The 20,982-nt window shown below is 43.6% G+C and overlaps 1 protein-coding gene across 2 annotated transcripts in view; it reads right to left on the bottom strand.

Moving 5' to 3' along the window:
- PID1 (phosphotyrosine interaction domain containing 1) overlaps positions 1-19,844 on the bottom strand; it is a 215,483-nt gene extending 195,639 nt beyond the window's left edge. The window contains exon 1 of one of the 2 annotated variants that reach the window (XM_019737408.2): positions 19,507-19,844. Coding sequence is in view for 1 of the 2 variants with exons in the window: in XM_019737407.2 (XP_019592966.2) it covers positions 19,507-19,536 (30 nt within the window). In the remaining variant the exon portion in view is untranslated. The remainder of the gene's footprint in view (positions 1-19,506) is intronic. The other variant, XM_019737407.2, reaches the window with a different exon arrangement.
- Positions 19,845-20,982: the final 1,138 nt, after the last annotated feature.

Raw genomic sequence — 20,982 nt, forward strand, 5'->3', positions numbered from 1 at the left:
CCCCTCCCCCTCTCCCTCTCTCCCTCTCTTTCTCCTTATACAAAAGTCAACCTCTACTTTTCGCATCCTCACTGATTTACAAAGGCATGTATGTCATGTTACCTTTCACCTTTTCTTTCACAGAAATTAAGAGAGATGGCAGATAAATGATAAAATATTATTAGTTTGCTGAAGCACTATATAAATAAATACATTTATTGGGCTTGTATTGTGTTCCCAGCTTTACATTCCAAGAATTATGCTAGGTGCACCCGGACGTACAATGAGGAATCAAGACCCCGCCGCCATCCTCTGAGGCTTTAGAGATCTTTACAAGGTGGAAGTCCACAAATAACCTTAATAAACAGAAAAACTGGATGGGTTAAGTGGTACAATTGCAGCATAAGAAGAAACTATGGACACCCAGAAGAAAGGCATGATTGACTGCAACTGGAGATCAGGAAAGGCAAAAGTGGGGCAGTTTCATCTGCTATGGCAGGAGTATGGTCCCCTGGGTAGAGCATGTGGGGTTGAGGAAGAGTATTTCAAACCAAGGAAGCAACACTAGCAAAGGCATCAAACATCACAACAGAAAAGGGTGGAAAATAGTCCAGGATGCATGAAAAGATGGAGAGGCGGGTAAGGATAAGTATATGCCTTTGAACCCAAGCATCAAAGCTACTCCTTAGCATCTGATAAGGACACTTCTTTACAAACACTGACCACAGAAGGGGGAAAGACGGATTCTGCCTAATCAACGACATTTTAATTCATTGGCCTTATTCCGTACAATCTTCTCACATCCAATGTGCAAAAGACTGCAGAAAGAGGAGGGAAGAAAAAACAAGAGATACAAAGTAAGTAACATTTTCCCAAATAAGAAATTAGCCAACTAGCATCTGTCCAAACAATCAAAAATTCTAAACTTCTGAACACTCAGATACGTTTTTCATTTTAATCACAGTCTCCTTTTTTGGTCCTCTTGGCAATTCTCATTCTCAACACAGGCCATTGGACAAATGTTTTCATTGAAAGGTGGGCTAGAAAACCATCTGATACCATATCAGACCTCCATCAACTGCTTGTTCAGGTCAGAGGACTTTGTCAATTTCAACATGATTGCAACAAACTGTAGGGGGAAAGTAGGAAGGTTCTAGGGCAAATAAAGTAGCTCACAGAATCTGGGGGGACCATATTGTCCACATCTGCCATTATTTTAAATTTAGCACCTGTGGTAAATGTAACACCTGCCATTTTCCCCTTTGGCCTTGCTAACGGAACTCCAACTCGATTTGGGGCAAAAATGTGATCAGTTAAAATATTTGCTTTCTCAAGCAATATACAGGCCCACGTGGCATAGTCCTCATTCCTGAGATGTTAGAATCCTGGTTAGGGCTTGAGAGATGCTGTTGTGTCCCTAATAAAAAGGGACAGATTATCTTTTGCCATTTGCAGCATCTTAGGATGGAAGTTTCCTCCATAATAACAATCTACTTTATATTTGACTCATGAAAACCTTTTTGAGCAGGTGGAGTTCATATAACCCCTTCTTTGGGCCCACCTTATAGTTTGGCGCCTCAGCCAAAAATGAAAGATCAATAAACATTTGTTAAAAGTAAAGCCTGTGAGAAAGGGACATAAGGAGAAGCATTGGGACAAATCACAACCAAAGTCAATGTCTTTTTACCCCTCTGTAATCAGCATTAATCAAATTTATAGTGCCCAACTCTTCCAAATATCACAGTCCCTTTAAAATCCAAAATGCTGCTGGCTTACACATAGTACTTTGGTTTTCACTAACGGAAAATATGCACACACTCCAAAAGCCACCATGAGTCAATAAAATGAATTTAAATAAATGTTTCTTTTGATAAAACACACAGGATTTGAAAAGTAGTCGATATATTTGCAAGGTATATGTTTCTAGGCTATAGGAAATGTATATGAAATGCACGTAGGGTTCACAGATGTCTTGAAATAATTCTATGACTCTCTTGAGTTCCAAGATCCATAGGTCAAGACTTATTAATCCATAATAAGAGCATTTCAGTTGGATCTATTCCACTGTCCGTACACTACCCAGAGCCCCAAGGATGTGAGTTGTCACAGAACTATGACTTTGCCTTCTGCTTTGGCCAACTTTAATCTAGTTTTAAATTTCCAAAGCAGGCTTCTGCTCCTTTTTATACTGTGAAGCTTTAAAAAAAAAACATGTTGACACTTATGAAATTGTTATGCTACATAAAAATTCCCTTGAGTCTGAGATGCCCATAGAAATGCAAGAGATGAAAAACAATTTGCTCTATCACTCATTTTTTATTTACCAGTAGGCATTAGTAGCTTCAAATCAAAGTTAAATTTCTCACTTAAAGGGGCCAATGATTGAAATAAAAAAAGATAAATAGCATTAGGTCCTTAATATACAGAAAGCAGATATCTGATAAGTTCCAAGACAGACTTTTTAAAGTTCATTTTGCAAGAAATTAACAATGTGTCAATTTCTTCCAGTTGTTGCATCCAAACGAATCCATTTGTTCTCTAAATCCGCAACCTAAGAAGTGAGTTTTGATGGTCATCTAATGTAAAGATAAATACCCTCTTAACCATAAGCCAGAAAAGAAAGAATTATTTGTTAAGAAGCCCCAAGAAAGCAATGACTTTGAAGCAACAGCCAAATTTGTCTTTGTCCAATTCAGTTGTGACTTCCAGCCCACCACGAGCCCACAGCCACTGAAAAGGAAGACGGGAGAAAGGAGAGGTGGTGACTGCCCCTTGGGAAAACTATAACAAATGTCTAAAAGACTCAGCAGTTAGCAAGAGAGTTCCAAGAAACTCAGAAATGGAAGGAACTTCACTGTCATTAATTGTGAGGAAAGGAGTAAGAGAGAAGCAAGAAAGTAAGAGGGTCAAAAAAAAAGGGAGAAAACACAGATGTTGCCTGAAATCGCAGAGTAAGCCTACCTTATGTGTAGAGTTGAGATCCTTGCAAATTAAGTTTTATTTTCAAAAGACTCCCTCCAAGTTTTCATTGAATGCTTGCCCTGCTCTTAGGTACCCTGCCAGCACATGTCCCCCGCTCTCCACAGCACACACATAACCAGGGGTCAGCCTCTGTTCAACAAGGACATTAAATTACATTACGGGAAAAAAAAAAAAATGCCAGTTTTCTGGGCCAAGGAGTAAAGAGATCAGCACTGAGTCTGTGTTATTTACCATTAACACAGAAAAGAAAAGGAAAGACCAACAAGTAAGTTTTCAAAATCTGCATTCTTCCTTCCTAGACTGCTTTACTTCCAGAAAACCATTGAGCTGTAGCATTCAGACAGTCTGTCAACATCCCATAACAGATACTGGCTGTACACTATACGTGCATATTTAAATATAATTTCAACTGCCCCAAAAGGATCCCCATAGGGGGAATACTAATTTGAATTTTCTTTGGTTGTGCAACACTCTCCCAAATTCGCACTTCTGCAAAGCCATTCATTTTCTACAAAGCATGGAGCTCCTAGAGAAAAGATATGGGGGGGGGAGTGGGAGGGGGAATGCCCAAGCTAACCGATGCCAGATGAACTTTCCTGGATCCAGAGAGCTTTGTTTTGAAGATTTCCGCCTTGTATTAAATCAAAGTGGCAAAGCAGGTCTTGAAGACAAACTAGGGAACTACATTCTCTACCCAGAAGGTCAGGCCTGCCAAAGTTGGAGGTATTTCACTTTCTGGGCTAAAGAACCCACATTGTCCTAGAGTGAACTTACGGAGCCATTCACATTTTTAACCAACAACTACAAATGTGTCTCAGGAACTGAGACTCAGACAGCCTGAGACTGTGTCTTTTTGGCTATTTTGGCCAAAACAGCTGTTTGCATCCCTGACACCATTTCTACCCCCGACACAGAGACAAGACAGATTCATTTTATAATGTGTACCAAAATTACTTTATTTATCTTGGATACAGTAAAAGCGCCATTACTTAAAACGACACTCTGCTTTTTCAGTACAGAAATTTGGCAGGGAGGTGAGAGTGACATCCAAGTTATAAAAACCTTAAGATTTATAGCAGATACCAAAGCAGGGCTACACCCTTATAAACGACGAAGACAAAAACCTTTCTCCAACGATGGGCCAGAACATGGGCACTGGGGACAAGGGTGATAGTGTCATCAGGATTATTTTTGTTCAGTGGCATTTACTAAAGTCAGGGTCTGTGCATAAAAAAATTCCAACGCAAAAAAAAGTCTGTATACTTTCTTCTTCCCCAGTTAAGCATGCACACTTTTTACAAGGAAAGTAAACCCATAAAAAGGGACCCATGGGTTTCTGGTTGGTATCTTGGAGTTCCTTCAAGCATGACTGCTTCACTTTTCCCCGCACATATGCTCTGCTCCATGCATCACACTTTGTGAAACAGAATTTGAGGTTTGAACATCATCAATGGGTTCATGGAAAATTCTACCTGCATATTCATCAGAGTTTGGGGCTGCAAATAACTGACACCGACGTTGGCTCACACGAGCACAAAAAATAAATAAAATTACTGGAGTGACACTGCATTGAAAGGAGGGCAGAAGGACCACTCTCAGAAAGGACAGGAATCAGTCAACTTTTGGGGGTCTATACGGCAGGACCACAGAGTTTCTTCAGATCACATTGGTCAAAATTACCAGTTTGGACAACCGTCAGTCTTTTTTTCACCCTGCTCAGGATTCCAAATTCTGGGGAAAGTGTGTGATTAATCTAGACATTTGGGGCATACATCGACCCCACAGCTAAAGGAGGGCACAGTGATTGACAGGCCCTCTCCCTTAAACTGAATAAAGTCCCCCCAGTGGAGTGAGGGAAGAACAGCCTCCAAAAGCGAAACCAAGGTGCTATTACCAGAAGATGGGAAATGAAGCGGGGCAGAAAAAAATACAGGTGTCCTCTTTCACTTCTACATAAACACTCTTACATTCCTACCGAATTGTTTACTTTTACCACTTCAAGGGAAAACTTGGACAAAAACTACAACTGATGTCATTGCCCAATAGTCTGTTACCATGCCCCATATAAAGAACCACATAATAATTTCCGGGGTCTTCAAGTTAAGGAAAGGTTGGGGCTCCAGATAAGCAGATATATCTTCTTCTATTACAGTGTTTCCCCGAAAATAAGACCTAGCCGGACCGTCAGCTCTAATGCGTCTTATGGAGCAAAAATTAATATAAGACCCAGTATTATATTATATTATATTATATTATATTATATTATATTATATTATAGACCAGGTCTTATATTAAAGTAAAATAAGACCGGGTCTTATATTAATTTTTGTTCCAAAAGACGCATTAGAGCTGATGATCCGGCTAGGTCTTATTTTTGGGGAAAGAGGGTAGGTAATGAGGATTAAGTAACTCATCGTACTGTTTTTCTTATTTAGGCTACTAGGAAGCTCAGAGCTAAAAGTTTCAGTTTCAGGCTCAGTTACAGTAGCTATCCTTACTCTAAGTTTTCAGGTAGAGTTAAATCCTTTCCTTTCTGATATAATTGGTATTTGAGGGGCTTTATCTCAGTCTTGTTTTAATGTTTCAGTGGCACGTCTATCTTTTACTGAAGGTATTTCAAAAGCATTTGAATTTTTTTTTCCTTACTAACCAAAAGTCAACCTTTTCAGAGCTATGTATGGATCTAATGTATAATTGTGTTTTCCGAGCTTTTTGATTGGCCAGGACCTTTGTGTTCTGCAGCCAGCGTCACCTCTCCTTGTTTGCTACTGCAAAGTTAACCTTGTGCAGTGGAAACTATTTCAGATGAATTTCTGATTTTAAATGGTGCTATAGGAAAAACAGATCAGACTAGATTAGATTAGATAGAAGAATAAATAGATCGATTAATAATAGATAGACCTAACTCTAAGTCTGATTATAGTGAGAATTTTTAGAGTAGTTGTCAGCAAAGTTCATAAACTTGTATTGGGAGGGGGCAAGTGAACGAGCAATTGGCAACTTTCTCAAACTTATAAGTTAGAGAGCCTAACCCGGAGGGATAACAGAAAGCGGGGGACCAGCAGTGCACAGCTCTGGGCTTTCATGAACGAAGCAGAATGGTTAGAGCGGGAGGTCTGATTCATCAAGCCACTTTCTAGCTCATTCCATGTACATTTAATGCTGGAAATAATCAGAATCCCATAACTGCAGGGAATGGGCAGAGTTAAGTAGGACAGTGTCATACCTGGAAAGGTAAGTGAAAGCAGCAGCAGATCTGCTCCCAGGATGATTCAGGAAACATCTGCAGAGTGCTTTTGAGTAGGTATTTGTGTGTGTGTGTGTGTGTGTGTGTGTGTGTGTGTGTGTGTGGCGGGGGGTGGATAGAGAGTCTTAAAAATACAATTGTGTTGCCACCATTATGGATGTCTTTCAGTTTGCAAATGAAACAGCATTTGAACAGTGCTTCATAGGCTGATAATCTGTCAGGCAAACACTGAAATCCATTGAATTAAAAACTACTCTCCACCTTCTAAAGTTCCCCCTTTTTTGGAAGCAATCTGTTCCAATGTTTGGCAGTAAAAATGCCCCAAATGAGCCAATACCATAACAATGAGAAATTTTAGTTGCCTGGAATGCCACATGCAGGAAACAGATTTGCATTGAGTGCAAAGTCGGTGAAGCCTCCCGCTTCTTCCTGGAAGCCCTCCCACAGGCTCAAGGTCAGAAAATGAGAATCTGCAGTTCCTGGGTATCTGTCTGCCCAGGAGAGAAGGGGCAGTGGTGTCTCCCCACTCTAGTCCCACAAACTCCAACACATGGCTCGCCAAAATGAGGTGAGAGAAACTCGGTTCCAGGCAGCTGAAGGTGGGCTACCAGGCTTGTGCCTGGGGAGCAATGAATGGTGCTAAACAAATAAACTTAGTCACACTATTATGTGGTACCTTGGCCTTTAAGAGTCAGGAGACCAAGGATCTGGTCCGGATTCCAACACTGCATGAACTTGGGATTCAGTTCTCCCATCAGCCAAATGAAGGAGCTAAACAAGCCCTGGGTCCCAGACTCATGTCCCCTCAGGGGCCCTAAGGTTACACGCATTAAGGAGACATGCTGAAATGAGCTGGACGCCACATTCCATCCCAATGGAGCAGCGGCTTCTCAGTGGTCACTAGTGAGAATCCAGGTCCACTGTGCTTTGACCCTCCAATATTTTAAGAGAATTGGAAAGTCCAGATTTTTTTTATAAATTCCTCTAATTTTTCAATCCTAGAGACTAATTTGTAAAGCTTTTATACATCCTGGACGGGGCCAAAGGAAACATTTTTGTAAGCAAGAGCCAAACCTCAGGCCCAGTTTGTCAACTTGAATGAGTTCAAGTTCTGTACTAAGAGCCCCGGACTAGGGTGGAAGCTCCTTTGCAAAGGGACTGGGATTATCCTCTCCCCTCCCGTGGAAATTCACGGGGCATTGGCATCTTCAGGCTATGAGAAGTCCTACGGTAAACCAGACTCCCTTTGTTTCACCTGGTGCCTTCCAGAGCTATTTAAAGACTGCCCCCTGCATGGCAAGGCTCATATGAGCAGCTTGCAGAACTCGTGCTCCATGGAACACGCTTTGGAAAACACCAAACCTCGCTTCTCTGCCTGGCACTATCCGTGGATCTGAAGTAAGTGAGGCTGCCATGATGTGTATCCATGATTGCCCGACTAAAAACCCCATGGCCTCTCCCACTGTTCACTAGTCCACATGGGCCACAGGTAGCTTGACTTGTAGCCTAAGGAAATATTCTCTCATCCCCTCCCATTTCTCCCAAACTGCCCACCCCCGTGGTTTTGGATATGCTTTATGTTTCCCCTCAAAGTTTCCAGGCTCTTCATCTGAAAAACATTACTTTTCCCAGAAAGCCGATAATCCAGTAAAGCACTCAGAAACGCTGAGCAGGCTGTGAACATCTGATGCTTTTGCTCAAAGGAATGATGTATCAATAGCCAACAGCTGCTTCAAACACGTGACAGACAGCTGACATGGGTGGGGCCCGCACACATGCGAGGGGCCATGCTCAGTGCCTGTGTGACTCCCTCTTCCCTCCCACTTCTTCCTGAGTTTCCGTCAGTAAACCCTTTACCTCCTTGACTCCCTAATGTCCCCTCTTCCTGGCTTTCTTGCCCCATCTGCTGCCCCTCACCTCAACTATTTCATGCCTTTCCTCCACCCTCAAAGGGAATACCGTTAGCAAGAGAAGTCTAGAATTTTACCCGCCACACTCACGGGTGACCTCAATCCTGGTTTGCCAGGGGACGCCCGGCCTGCTATTCCCGTTCATTATCAGTGGTGCCCCCATCACCTTAACTGGACATCAGATGGGACCACATGCCACAGAATCACCCTATGTTTACTGAACAAAGGCTTATCCTCCTTGCCCTTTCCTTTAAAAGATGTTGTGTCAAACACCTCCAATTTTCCTCCTTGAGGGGAACAACATTTTTAAACTAAGTTAAAGTTATTTTTGTGAATGCTTCTCAATAGCTCTTAACCAAAGTTCAATGGCCATTGGTAAAGCTGCTGCATCCTATCTAAATTTTTTAGTTGCCGTATTCGTGAGAAGAGAACTGCTTCATAAGAAAGCCAGACCCTATCTGTACCCGCTAGGCATAGGACATGCACAAACTAGAATCAAGACCCACGTGTGCTTCTTTACGGTGAATTCTGTGTTTTCTATCATGAGGAGAAATGGCAAGAAGGCAGCCCATTCCAGCATGGGCCATGATCCCAGGAATTCACCCTTTTAACAACAAGGTCTCCTGAGTCTCCAGACCACTTGGGCTGGAGTTAGGTTAGGAGCTGGGATGCAAGGCTAAAAAAGGCCTCGAGGACTATGCCAGCTGGACAACCAACACATTAGAAAGAGGTCAGAAACGCACCACTGCGAGCACAAACAAGAAAGGGGCCATCCCAGGTGAGGAAGGGTCAGCTAGGTGCCCACTTTCCACCTTTTGGTCTACATTTCTTCCTATGCTCGCCTACTAGTTTCACCAGGGTCCTAGGCAAGCTGAGATTGATGGAAAATGTCATTTCAAGAACTAAGCGAAGGAATGTTTGAAAAAGGGAACAGAACTCTAAGAAAAATATAGAGTTCCTTATTTACATTCTGGATTAGAATTTTAATTTCCGGTTGAAAGAAAAATGAAAGCTATAGAGAATTTACAGCTGGGAAGGCAGAAACTATATAGTGTTTAGTTTCCCCAGAACCTAGCACTGTGCCTGGCAGACAATGAATATTTCACATACACTCTAACAGCTTTATGTAGATACAGTTGACATAGAATGAACTGCATAATTTGAGAGTTTGACATAGGTGTCAGCCCATAAAACCGTTACGATCATCGATGTGATAAACGTCTCCATCACCCCCAAACATTTCTTCAAATCCCTTCCTCCCATCCCAGCGTCAGGCAACTAGTAATCTGTTTTCAATCATTTTACATCCCTCCCCACAGTATATGAGAATTCCGGTTCCTCCAATTCTCACCAACAGTTGGTACAGTCAAAGCCTTTTTAATTGTAGCTATTTAGTTGTGCGGTGGTGTCTCCTTATAGTTTTAATTTGCATTTCCCTAATGTCCAATGGTGTTGAACATCTTTTCATGTGTTTACTTCCTATCCATATGACGCTTTAGTTCAAATTACTGGCTCAATTAAAAACAAAATCAGGTTATCTTATTATTGAGTTTTGAGACTTCTTCATATATCTTGGGTACAAATCTTTTATGATAGATATCTGATTCGCAAGTATTTTCTCCCAATCTCTGTCTTATCTTTTCACTCTTTTATAAATATCTTTGTTCTAAGAAACCTTTGCCCAAACCAAAGAAACTTTTGGGTGAGGTGAATCTGTTCATCATCTTGATTGTTTACACAGATATATACGAAGTCACTGACTTTCTGCTGTTTTTGTCTAGAAGTTTTATGGTTTTAGGTTTTACACATACATCTATGGTGCATTTTGAATGAATTTTTGTAAACAGTATGGAAGAGGTAAGGATTGAAGTTTGGGGATTTGTTGTTGATGTTGTTTTGCATATGGATATCCAATTGTTCTAGCATCATTTTGTTAAGAAGACTATCCTTTCTCCGGCGAACTATTTTTTTTTTTTTTTTTTTGCACCTTTGTCAAAATCACATACACTTATGATCAAAAAGCAGAACTCTCAAAAAAGGTCTTCTGCTGAAATTTAAAATATGCATACACTTTGACTCAGCAACTCTGATTTTTGCAGTTCCATCTAAAGAAACACAAGCACAGGATAAAGCTCAGATCCTGGTAACAGTGTTATTTACAGGGGAAAAACAAAAGAACATGGACACAACCTGAATATTCCCTGACAGAGGGAGAACTGAGTCAATTACAGTTCCACTGCACCTCAAAATTCCATGCAGGTGTTAAACGGAATGACCTGGATCTACCTGTGCCGAGTAGAAAAGATACACATGAAACATTTTCTGGATAAAGTCTTTAAAAGAAAAACTGCAGAGTGACTATATATATATATATTCATTCTTGAAATATGTGAGGAAAGCCTAAATGTTTATCTTTATATTGGTATATTTTTGCAAAGACCTGGGGAAAGTTTTGGAAAAAAAACTGACAGATCACATGAGTTTCCTTCATGGGTAGAATTGAGAAGGAACAAGATTATGAACTTCTTTACATACTTCTAAACTTAGTTGTTACCTTGTTACCCTAAACAGATAATTATTTTATAATTGTTTAATCAACTCAAGTGTAAAATAGTAGTCATGACACACAGCAGATGTGCCATTCATTTCACATCTGTATCATCCATTTCACATTCTCATTGCCTTTTCTGATGGTTGGTTCAAAAAGGGAGAAATATACTGATGAATGAAGGACCCTCAAAAGAAAATTCTATACTAAGTGTTATGGGTTGAACTGTATCCCTCAAAAATACATATGTAGAAAGTGTTAACCCCCAATACCTCAGAATGTGACCTTATTTAGAAATAGGGTCATTGCAGATGTAATTAATTAAATGAAAATGAGATCATACTAAATTATGGTGGGCCCCTAATCCAATATGACTGGTCTTTATTACAAAAAGGGGAAATCTGGACACAGAGACAGACACACAGGGTGAACATCATGAGAAGACCGGAGTGGTGCTGCCACAAGCCAAGGAATGCCAAAGAGGGCCAGCAAACCAGCAGAAGCTAGGAGGAACGAGGCATGAACAGGTTCTCCCTCACAGCCTCAGAAGGAATCAAACCTCCCAACACCTTGATTTCAGACATCCAGCCTCCAGAACTGTGAGACAATAAATTGCTGTTGCTTAAGCCACCCAGTTTGTGGTAGGTTGTTATGGCAGCCCTAGGACACTAATATACTAAGCTACCTAGAAGTTCAGTCAAAAGCAAAGCAGCCAACCATCAGTACGATGGTCCCGCAGCCTCCACTCGGTGCCTAGGGAACATCCTCAGAAGTCTTAGAAAGTAAACAGCAGCTTCCACCATCCCACATTACAGGTGGCTTGTACACCAGGATGTCACCCCCACACACCCCCCGAGGAAAAGCTGGCCCTGTCCTGACATAAAGGCATCAAAGCATGTGATGGGCAGAAGGGGCTCCGGAATCTGTGTGTTTATCCTCAGACCCACAATTACAAAGAAACTGTGGGAAAGACTTGTCATGAAAGGATTAGGGTGGATCTACTCTTGAGGAAGGATGGCAATGCAGGAGCCCCTTTCTCTTGGCAACTCTCCCTCCGCACCTCCCCCTTTCCCATGCACATGTGGAGTATCCACTCCGTCCCTAGGAGGAGAATGAAAACTCAGACTGCATTTTAAAACTTGAGTGATTTCATTCTCAGAAACGCAGACCCAAAGGACAGCTCTGCAGGAATCCAGGCTCTCCCCCATAGCAGGACTGCAACCATCTGTGCCCTCGTGGTGACTGCATTGAAGAGGAGCTGGCCCAGGAAGGCAAGAGTTAAGCCTCCTCGTCACATTTATTTTTTGTCTGACAAGTGAGTTGGAGGCTAGGAATAGGTTCTTCATTAATGTATACTGTTACCAAGTGAAAGTGGAAACAAAACAGAGTATTCAACTAGATACTAATCATCCATCAGGCTTAGATTGTCCTGCAGGCCGAAATGGACTCTAAAGTCAACCACGTATTTCCCTGGTTGGGAAGAGCAAACCCCAGAGGCCGGTGACTCAACAACTGGACTGTTTGGAGGATAAATCCCAGCCTTCCTTTGGACTCCACCTGTCTGGAAAAGTATCACTGAGATCTGCCGTGAAGTAACTGTCTCACATCCCAGCCCATAATTTTAATTACCAAAGTTAACTATCTCTTGTAGCAAATTTACTGAGGCCCTCCTCAGTAATTTTACTGTAAATTTACCGTATTTTCCAAAGGCCTTTCCTTTAGCAGCACAGCCCATGTTACACGCAGGGTTTGCCGCCTTTGCCTCAGATATTGACCAGAAGTAGATGAGGGAGAGAGAAGAAATAGTCTAGTTGTTCTCTAATGTCTGTTTTCATTTTTTTTCCAAATCCACTGTATGTAAATAAATTCACACAGCATAAAAAGAGCACGCTATATGCACACATTCATTTTGTCCCAGCATACGAAAATTCAGCATACCTAGATTTCTACAAATACAGAGACGGAACAATCGAAATGCAGCACAGTTTCGTAAGTACCATATCTTGCCATGTATAATGTGCACTCTTTTGCCCAAATTTGTGAGGGAAAAATAAGGATGTGCATTATATTATACATGGGTCGTACATGGGTAATTACATATCTATATATGTTTTTAATTCTTTTATTTATGCTTACAAGTCAAAAGTGTAACTCTAAAAATCAATAACAATATTTGTATGCAAACTAATACCTTGGTATATGAAAATTGGTTTTGTTGAACTTACAACAAACTTGCAAAGACGAAGAGTTCTTGGCTTTCTATGATGGGTAAATATCGTAGATCTGTTGCCAGTATATAAAATTTCTTGTACCTTGTATCTGTTCTTGTGCTTTGTAATTATTTGTTACATAAAATTTCTTATACCATAATATGTTGAAAAGTGAATGTTAAAATTCCTTTAAAATACAAAAAACAAGTACCTAAATGTAGACAAATAAAAATTTGAATTAAAAAATTAAAATGAAAGATTTTTTTTCCTTGAAAGTTTGGGCCAAAAACAGGGATGTACATTATACATGGCAAAATACGGTATATTCATTTTCTAGGGCTGCTGTAACAAATTACCACAGATTGGGTGACTTAAAACAACAGAAATTTATTCTCTCACAGTTCCGGAGGCTGGAAGTTCAAAGTCAAGATGCTGGCAGGGCCATGCTCCCTCCAAAGGTTCTGGGGAAGAATACTTCCTGGATTCTTCTCGTTTCTGGTGGTTGCCAGCAACCCTTGGCATTCCTTGGCTTGTGGCAGCATAACTCCATTTTCTGTTCCATCTTCCCATGGCTTCCTGTCCTGTGTCTCCTTTGTGTTTTCCAATCACTCTTTAGAAGGACACCAGTCACTGAATTTAGGGCTCACCAGAATCCAACATGACATCATCTTAACTCGATTCCATCTGCACAAACCCTATTTCCAAATACAGCTACATTTCCAGGTAATGGAGAGAGGACTTCCACATATCTTTTGGGGGGATCAACCCACAACAATGATGAAAACACGGAGCCCAGGGTTTGAATCTGAATCTTGGTCCATTAGTAGCCATGTCAGTTAGGAATGCCAACGGTGCAAGTAATAAAAAACCCATCTAATATACAGGCTTCAACAAGCAAAAGGAGGTAGTATGTTTCTCACTACTGGAACGTCCCTTATCAAAGTAAGACTTCAGTGGCCATAAATGAGGGAAGACAGAGGGGGCCTTTGGTCAACAGGCGTGAGTAGAGACCTCGGAAAGATGAGTGACCCAACTGGCATCAACATGAAGTGACAGAGCTCACTGAGACTTTGTCAGCATTGAACTATGCCCAAGGCACAAAGCAAGTCTGTGCCTGATCCCTGATACTGCCCTTTCCATTTCTTGGCCTGCGGGCTTGGACCGGTGAATACGCTTTGCCACCAGTTAGCAGCTAAATTGAGATCAAAACTTTTTTTTAAGTTAACATAAAATGATAGCAACTAATTCCACTAGATCTCTAAGGAGGTCCATGGACAAACATCTCAACAATTTCTTCTTGCTCTACTTAAACAAAGCTTCTGTTTAGATTTGTGCCCAAGGGGGCTGAGCAAAGCACACTGTAGTCATTGAGGGTTTCTGGACTAGTTTTATTTGCTGACCACTAACGAGTTCCTGAGGAGGAAAATAGCCCTGTGGAAGGAAGCCTGATCTCCAGTAGCCTCTGTGCTGTCCAGGGCGTACTCTTCCAGGGTCCAGTTTATAGGACTAATTTACATGGTAGAATGGAGTCAATACAGAGGGAAGGGGGAGGAGAGGACAGACGAACTTGGAACATCAAACGAAATGCAAAAGTTGCCTAACACCCCAAGATAACCTAGTGCAGTCAACATGAAACAGCCCCGTTAGGCAATGGGTAACCAAAGGCAGAGAGGTTTTTTTCAAAGGCTAGAATTTTGCAATTTCACTTGGTAGAAATTTTGCTGACAAACTCAGAGAAAGACCCAACAACCTACGATAGCATTTTGCTTCTGCGAGACCTCAAATTAATAATAACTCCAAGTTTTCTTTAGGAACCATACGGTCCAAAGCTACGTGCTCACTCAACTATGAAGGATGAAATAAATAGCAAAATCTAGAATAGATTTAGTGAGAAACCTGTGCCTCTGCATGAGTAGTTATTGCTTATTTCTAAGCAATTGCTCCTGAACTCTCCAACCTCCTCCCTTCCCCTCCCCCTCCCCAATTTTGGTCTAAACATGGAATGCCTGCAGCCGTATCAGACTTGATTACCAGCTTTCAAGGCCTCTAGTTTGAATAAATGAGGAGAGTCTTAAATGGCACTTGGGAATTTCAGCTTAAGTACAACACAGCAGCTTACTTCCCCCAGAGATTTGGGCCACCAAAAAGAAGGTAGGTAGCATTTGGCCAACATAGGCAAGCACACTGCTGCAGTAAGAAACACGAAAGCAGCCTTTCTGAGCCAATGAGACTCCACTGTTCTAATTCTATGTATTAATCACAAGAGTACCAATATGGGTATAGCATCCGGCTTTTTCTTATCCTTCCACGCTAGAGAGAAGCGGTTAAGACGTAAGCCTAAATTCCAGCTCACATTCCAGCTCCATTCATTTCAAGCTATCCAACCCTGGGCAAACCAGGTGAACTCTCTAGCCTTCAGTTGATCTCTAAACGGACATAAAGGTGGTGGTCCTGGGAGGTAAATGAGCTGGATAATTCAAATGAAACTCCTTAGCACAGTACCTGCCACGTGCACTGAGCCTGCTTCATAGGCAGGCTGTGGTCATTGTCTTCTTCGTTCTGTGTTCCCTTTGCCAATCTGGTCTGCCTAGGAATGGTCATATTTGCCCAGGTTTTTTCTCTGCCTGATCGGCCAGGTCTAACAGTCTCCAGCTGATGTTTTAGAGGGTTCTTCTGTCTCACTTCTCAGGGGGAAAGTGGAAGTGGCATAATAATAGAGAAATAAATCTAGAACAATCCACACTCTAAGCCATGCCAAGATCTACCAGTAGTGACAAGGCAGAGAAAGGGCAGGATAATCCTGGAGGAAGAAGAACTCTGTCCTCCTAAACCTCCAAATATTATTTGGTTAAAAACTTTTTTATCAGCCAAAAGCTTAACAAAAAAAACAAAATAAATGTTCTTCAGGCTCTGATTTTCTCCCTACCCTTCCTCTTTTCATCCCGTCTTTTGGAAGTGCTAACATATAGCCACTGACCAAAATGAGAGTTAAAAAGAAAGTGGTGGCAGAAAGAAAATGGCCCAGTCTGAAAAGCCAAAATCTATTTATTATAGGTAAAAGCTCTGTATTTTGGGGATCTGCCGTTGAGAAATTTTAATCTCAGGGAAGATAAGCAAATGATTAAATTGGAACCTTTACCGAACGCCTCATGATAAGATGGTTACACATAGACTCCATAATTAGAATTTGCTAGAACTTGTCTCCCACACATTCTTACTATCCCACTTTACTCCATCCATGTAATATCCATGCCACGGGCAAGGATATGTTGGGCTCCTTTGTTTCGAACTCAGTCTCCATCTTTCACCAGCTCTCCTACTTTCCTGACTTCCAGAACAAATGTATCTCGTAGCTCACTGAAGACAGGCTCAGACAAATACATGTTCCTTACGTCTACGTGAGTCCACACTCTTGCATGGATGAGGCTGTCGCTTCTAATGGATCCACCTAGCCCATTAATTAAGACAATCAGGAAATTCATGCAAATTTTAAATACCAAGGCCAGAAGTAATCTCATCTCTATTTAAAAAAAAAAAAAAACATACTTAGCCTTTTTCCACTGAAGAGCCCCCTTTACTTCTCTGAGTAGACCCTGTTTCAAATCTGCCTCTTTAAAAATGGATGACTTTCCTGGGTCCCTCCAAGAAAAAGAAGTCTGCTGCTCAAAGGAGATGGTAAAAGGGAAGAATTCAGACGTATTCATTTTTAAAAGTTGGGGTGGTGACTTAAACCCTCTCACATCCCTTTTGCTCCTATTATATTTTTCACGGCAGAAGCTCCCAGCGAGGGCTCGAGTGGGATGCAACAGGAGTTTTAACATTCAAGGGAGCAGATGAACTTGCTGCGGTTTGTGTGTCTGAATGAGAAATTACCCAGCTCGGGCCCGCTTGGGGCAACAGGTCTCTTCGCCTGTACTGGATTTGGGTCAAACAGCGAAACCTCAAATCGCAACATATTAGCATCGTTTTGTTTGGCAAAGAAGTGGGCATCGATTAACGATAATCCAACCAGATCAAAGATGCCATCTGCTCAATTCAAATTAGTCAGAGGGTGACTGTTTGGCCTCAGAAAAGTTCTGCCACACTCCCTGGGCCGCAGACCCTTTGAATGGCATCATCTAATAGGAACTAATGAAATCGGCTAAGAAAAGATGTCATTCTTTTCTTCCCGCACCTCTTTTGTTTCTAGGTATTTGTACAATAAATTGACTCCTTAGCTCTAATAGGAAACACTGGGAAAGCGTCCTTAGAGCATTTTCTTCACTCCGGCTCATCTAAATGAGAACGTTTGCATTAAAAATTGATGAGGAAGAAAAATGAATGAGATTGTACGAGAAGGTCAAATAGATTTGTGTGAGGAGGGTGGGGCTCCTTTATGTCCCCACCAAACATGGTTTCCATCCCCATCTCCATGGCCACAGAATCTGGGCAAGCTAATGCCTTCTATGCACTGAGGAATCGGAAACCAGCGTTCCTATATGGTGGTGCCTTGAGGGCAAAAAGGGGACGGAAAAAAAATCCCAAACGGCAGAGACCGTGACAAAGATAACCACAAGGAATGTAAATAAAATATTATTACAAGCAGCTCACTCACCACCTCACACTCAACAACTCCCTCCCCCACAGCAAAAAGTAAAAACATACAAAATGTGTGTTTTAAAGAAGTGTGGAGCTGCCCTTTGGGAAGAAGCCATGCGTACGAAGTTTTTTCTCCGTTTGGCTCACTTTGACAATCACGGGGCTTGAGACGTACTTTTAAAAGAGCATTGGGCCTGTTTGCTAATTTAAATTTGGGGAGCATGAGGCTGAGCCCCACGTTGATAAGTACCTTCCAACAATGACTTGATCTTCGTCAGTGATAAGCCATGTTTACCTGAGGTTCCAAAAGCCAAAACCCAGGCTCTTTCAACATGACACTTTGAAATGAAATAAGTGCATTGCAAACACAAACTGTAATAAACCACACTCTTGCCAAATGCACACGTGTACGTTTCACAGAAGAGCCAGGAGGACATTTCTAGCAGGGAACGATCGCCATGCGGAACACAGGCCAGAGCTTTCTCCTGCCAAGGGTCACGGGCGCTGGAGCACACAGGAGTCCCTAGAGGAGCAGGCTGGTAGAAACAACGTCAAGATACGAAATCCACAAACTGCCAAGGCGTAAGAACCACCTTAAGGAACTCTGGCCTCAGCCCTAAGGACTTCCAAGAGCGACCCTCCTGACTTGCTGGGGATCCCACCACCCCTCTGTCACCCCCTCCTTCAGAACAGAATCCACGCTCCAAACTGAAAGAGGAATTCAAATGCACAACTGGCAACTGGTGCCACTGCTGAAATACATTTCCATCACCTCTGGCCCATGATTCAGAGCCCGATGTTGATATTCTCTTAATAATACAAGGAAGGGGTTAGAGGCTGGTCACCCAGCAACCCATCTCTAGGCTAATGGTCCCTTTTCTTGTTTAGTCTGTTTGAGACCCTGGAGGATTGGCCTGGTGGCTCACGTTCTGTTCATGTGAAACCCCCCCCCCCCCGTACCCCCCACACACACACAAATTGCAGGCCTACAGAGGTGTGGACAGGGGCCATAGGGCATTTGCTTCTGCCCTATTCAGGTTAATCCTGAGTCTGAGAACTCACAGGTTAGCCTCTCCCCGCGTCTGACAGACAGTCTGGAGCTTTGAATTTTCAATGAGAAACCTCCCAAGTCAGGCAGGGCCCCTCTTCAGACGCCCTCTGCCTCCAACGGTGCTGTATTTTCCCACTTAAACACTTCTTCGAAGTTTACTACAGAACACTGTGGCTCTGAGCCTGCCAAATGTCTAACTGCAGGACTTAGTGGATTTCATCTGGCAGAGTACCTGCCCTCCGTCTTGAGAAAACATGCAGGCAAAAGGCAGTCATCAAACCTCAAGTCAGGGCAATCCCAAGGGTCCCAAGTATCCCCTCTGAAAACGCAGCTTTCTCATTTTGACCCCCTTCCCAACTCCATAGCTTCAGAATCCAAAAGAAATGGATTTCAGTAGACAACGAAGAAAACTTTCGAGGGGATGACCCGCATGTAAGGATTCCTGTCTGAACTTAACTTTTGATTTTCAAATATCTGGAGGAGCTTAGGGTCAGAGCAGACGAAGGGAAAGCACCAACGAATAGGGAAAAAATAAGTAGCATACCATGACCAAGCCAAACAAAGCTTGATATTTCCAAATTATATTGGCAAATGGATGCTTTCACAAGTCATCTGTTCTGTCTTTCCTGGAGACAAACAGAAAGAAAGAAAAAATCTGGATGCACAAATCCCTCACCCCAGACCAGTAAAATTGTGTCAGTGGAATGCAATCTAAAATTGCTGGTCAGAAAGTCCATTCTTATATATTCCAACACGCACACCAGCACCCCCAAGACAAAAGTTGTGACGCCCGAAGCGATGCGTTGCTCAATTTTACCACCCCCTAGCCCCTGCCGGGCGACCGGTGCTGGGTTCAGCGGACAGCATCATGTTCTGATCTGTGCGTCTTACACGATGGTTTTGGGCAAATCCCTGCAAGTGGGCAGAGGCGCTACCTCGGCTCCTCCGGCTGGGCCACCTCCTCCTCCAGGCTGGCCCCCGGCCGCCGGGGTGCCCCTTACCTGCAGGCGCTCCGTGGCCGGCTGCCACATCTTCCAGCCGCGGGGTTGGGCACAGGAGACGCTGGCGAGACTCAGTAGATAGCGCCTGGGGTAGAGGGGCTGCTGTCCCGCTTTACATCTGGGGTGGGTGTCCGCGGGATGTGCGTCCTAGAGCCGGCCACCTCCGCCGGGTAGGCGCAGGGGGCTGCGAGGAAGAGGCGGCGGCGCGCTCGGCTGCCGGCAACTTGTGGGCACGGCCGCGCGCCGGCTGGGAGAAGACTGCGCAGCTCCGCTCGGGCCCGCGAGCGCACGGCGGCGGCGGCAACCGCTCCCTCTTCTTCCTCCTCCCCCACTGCAGCCGCCGCCTGGACCTGCGCGCTCTGAGCATGCCCAGGGCGGGCGCCCGCCTGACAGCCAACACCCCGGGGCTGCGGGGGGTCAGGGGACGCAGTGACTACAGCCCCCAGATCCTGGCGAGAGGAGAGTGGGAAGGCCAAAGCCGGCGCCCCTACTCCCTGCGGGAATTCGGGTGGGTTGGGGTCTGGGAGAGGGGACAGACTGTCTGGGAAACGAAGGGCCTGGAGAGTGAGACATCCAGAAGACAGACACTGGGTCCCAGGCTTCTGGGCAGCAGGGATCTCTGAACCGCCGGTGACTTGCCTGGCATTGTACTGGGCGGCAAACTTCCATTCATTCCTGTCACTGGAGTTAACTGAGCACCTATTATGCTCCAGTCCCTCTGCTGGGTTCTGAGGCTAGAGTTGCGCAGAATGGAAGACAAGAGAATGCTCCTCCTCTCCTGAGCTTTCAGTCGAGTTGGGGAGAGAGTCAACAACCAAGAAAACACGAACAAGTGCTAAGTCAAGTGGTGATAAATGTTGGGAAGAAAATAAATCAGGGCTGATGAGCCAAGAAGCGGAGAGGAGAGGTCCTTACAAGGGGGCCCTGGGAATCTAGGAAGTAAGATCCGCAAGATGGATGTGTTGAGGGATGGCAGCTGACAGGAGACTGGGGCGCCTGTAGCTGCAGGAGGACAACACAAGACCCCCCATCCTTTGTCGCTGAGCTCAGCCAGGTGCTGCAGGAGGCTTTGCTGAACCCAGAGAAGCCAGGGGCCACCCCACCCCTGAAATAACTACCTTGCCTAAACTGGCCTGGCTCTTCACATCCTCTTGACAACTGGGCAAGATAAGTATCAACAGTCCCATCTATAGATAGAACAAATAAGGCTTGTGGAATTTAGGTCACTGTCCAGGTCACTCTGTGCAGGGTTTAGAAAGTGCACACTCAGATGTCATTGAGGTCAGAGCTCTTGTCACACACCTCTAACTGCTCTGACCATGGAAACACCTGGGAAAAGAGCAGCCATCTGGGGCTGGGGGCAGGTGAACTTTGCAGGATGGGGATGCCCAGCTGCTTCTGGGAGGTTGATGAAGAGTGTGGAAGAAGGTGGACAGAAGGACTGGAGAGAGAAGGAGAACACCGTGTACGTGGGGT

This window comes from Rhinolophus sinicus, linkage group LG01 (genome assembly GCF_036562045.2).
Source record: "Rhinolophus sinicus isolate RSC01 linkage group LG01, ASM3656204v1, whole genome shotgun sequence".
Lineage (NCBI taxonomy): Eukaryota > Metazoa > Chordata > Mammalia > Chiroptera > Rhinolophidae > Rhinolophus > Rhinolophus sinicus.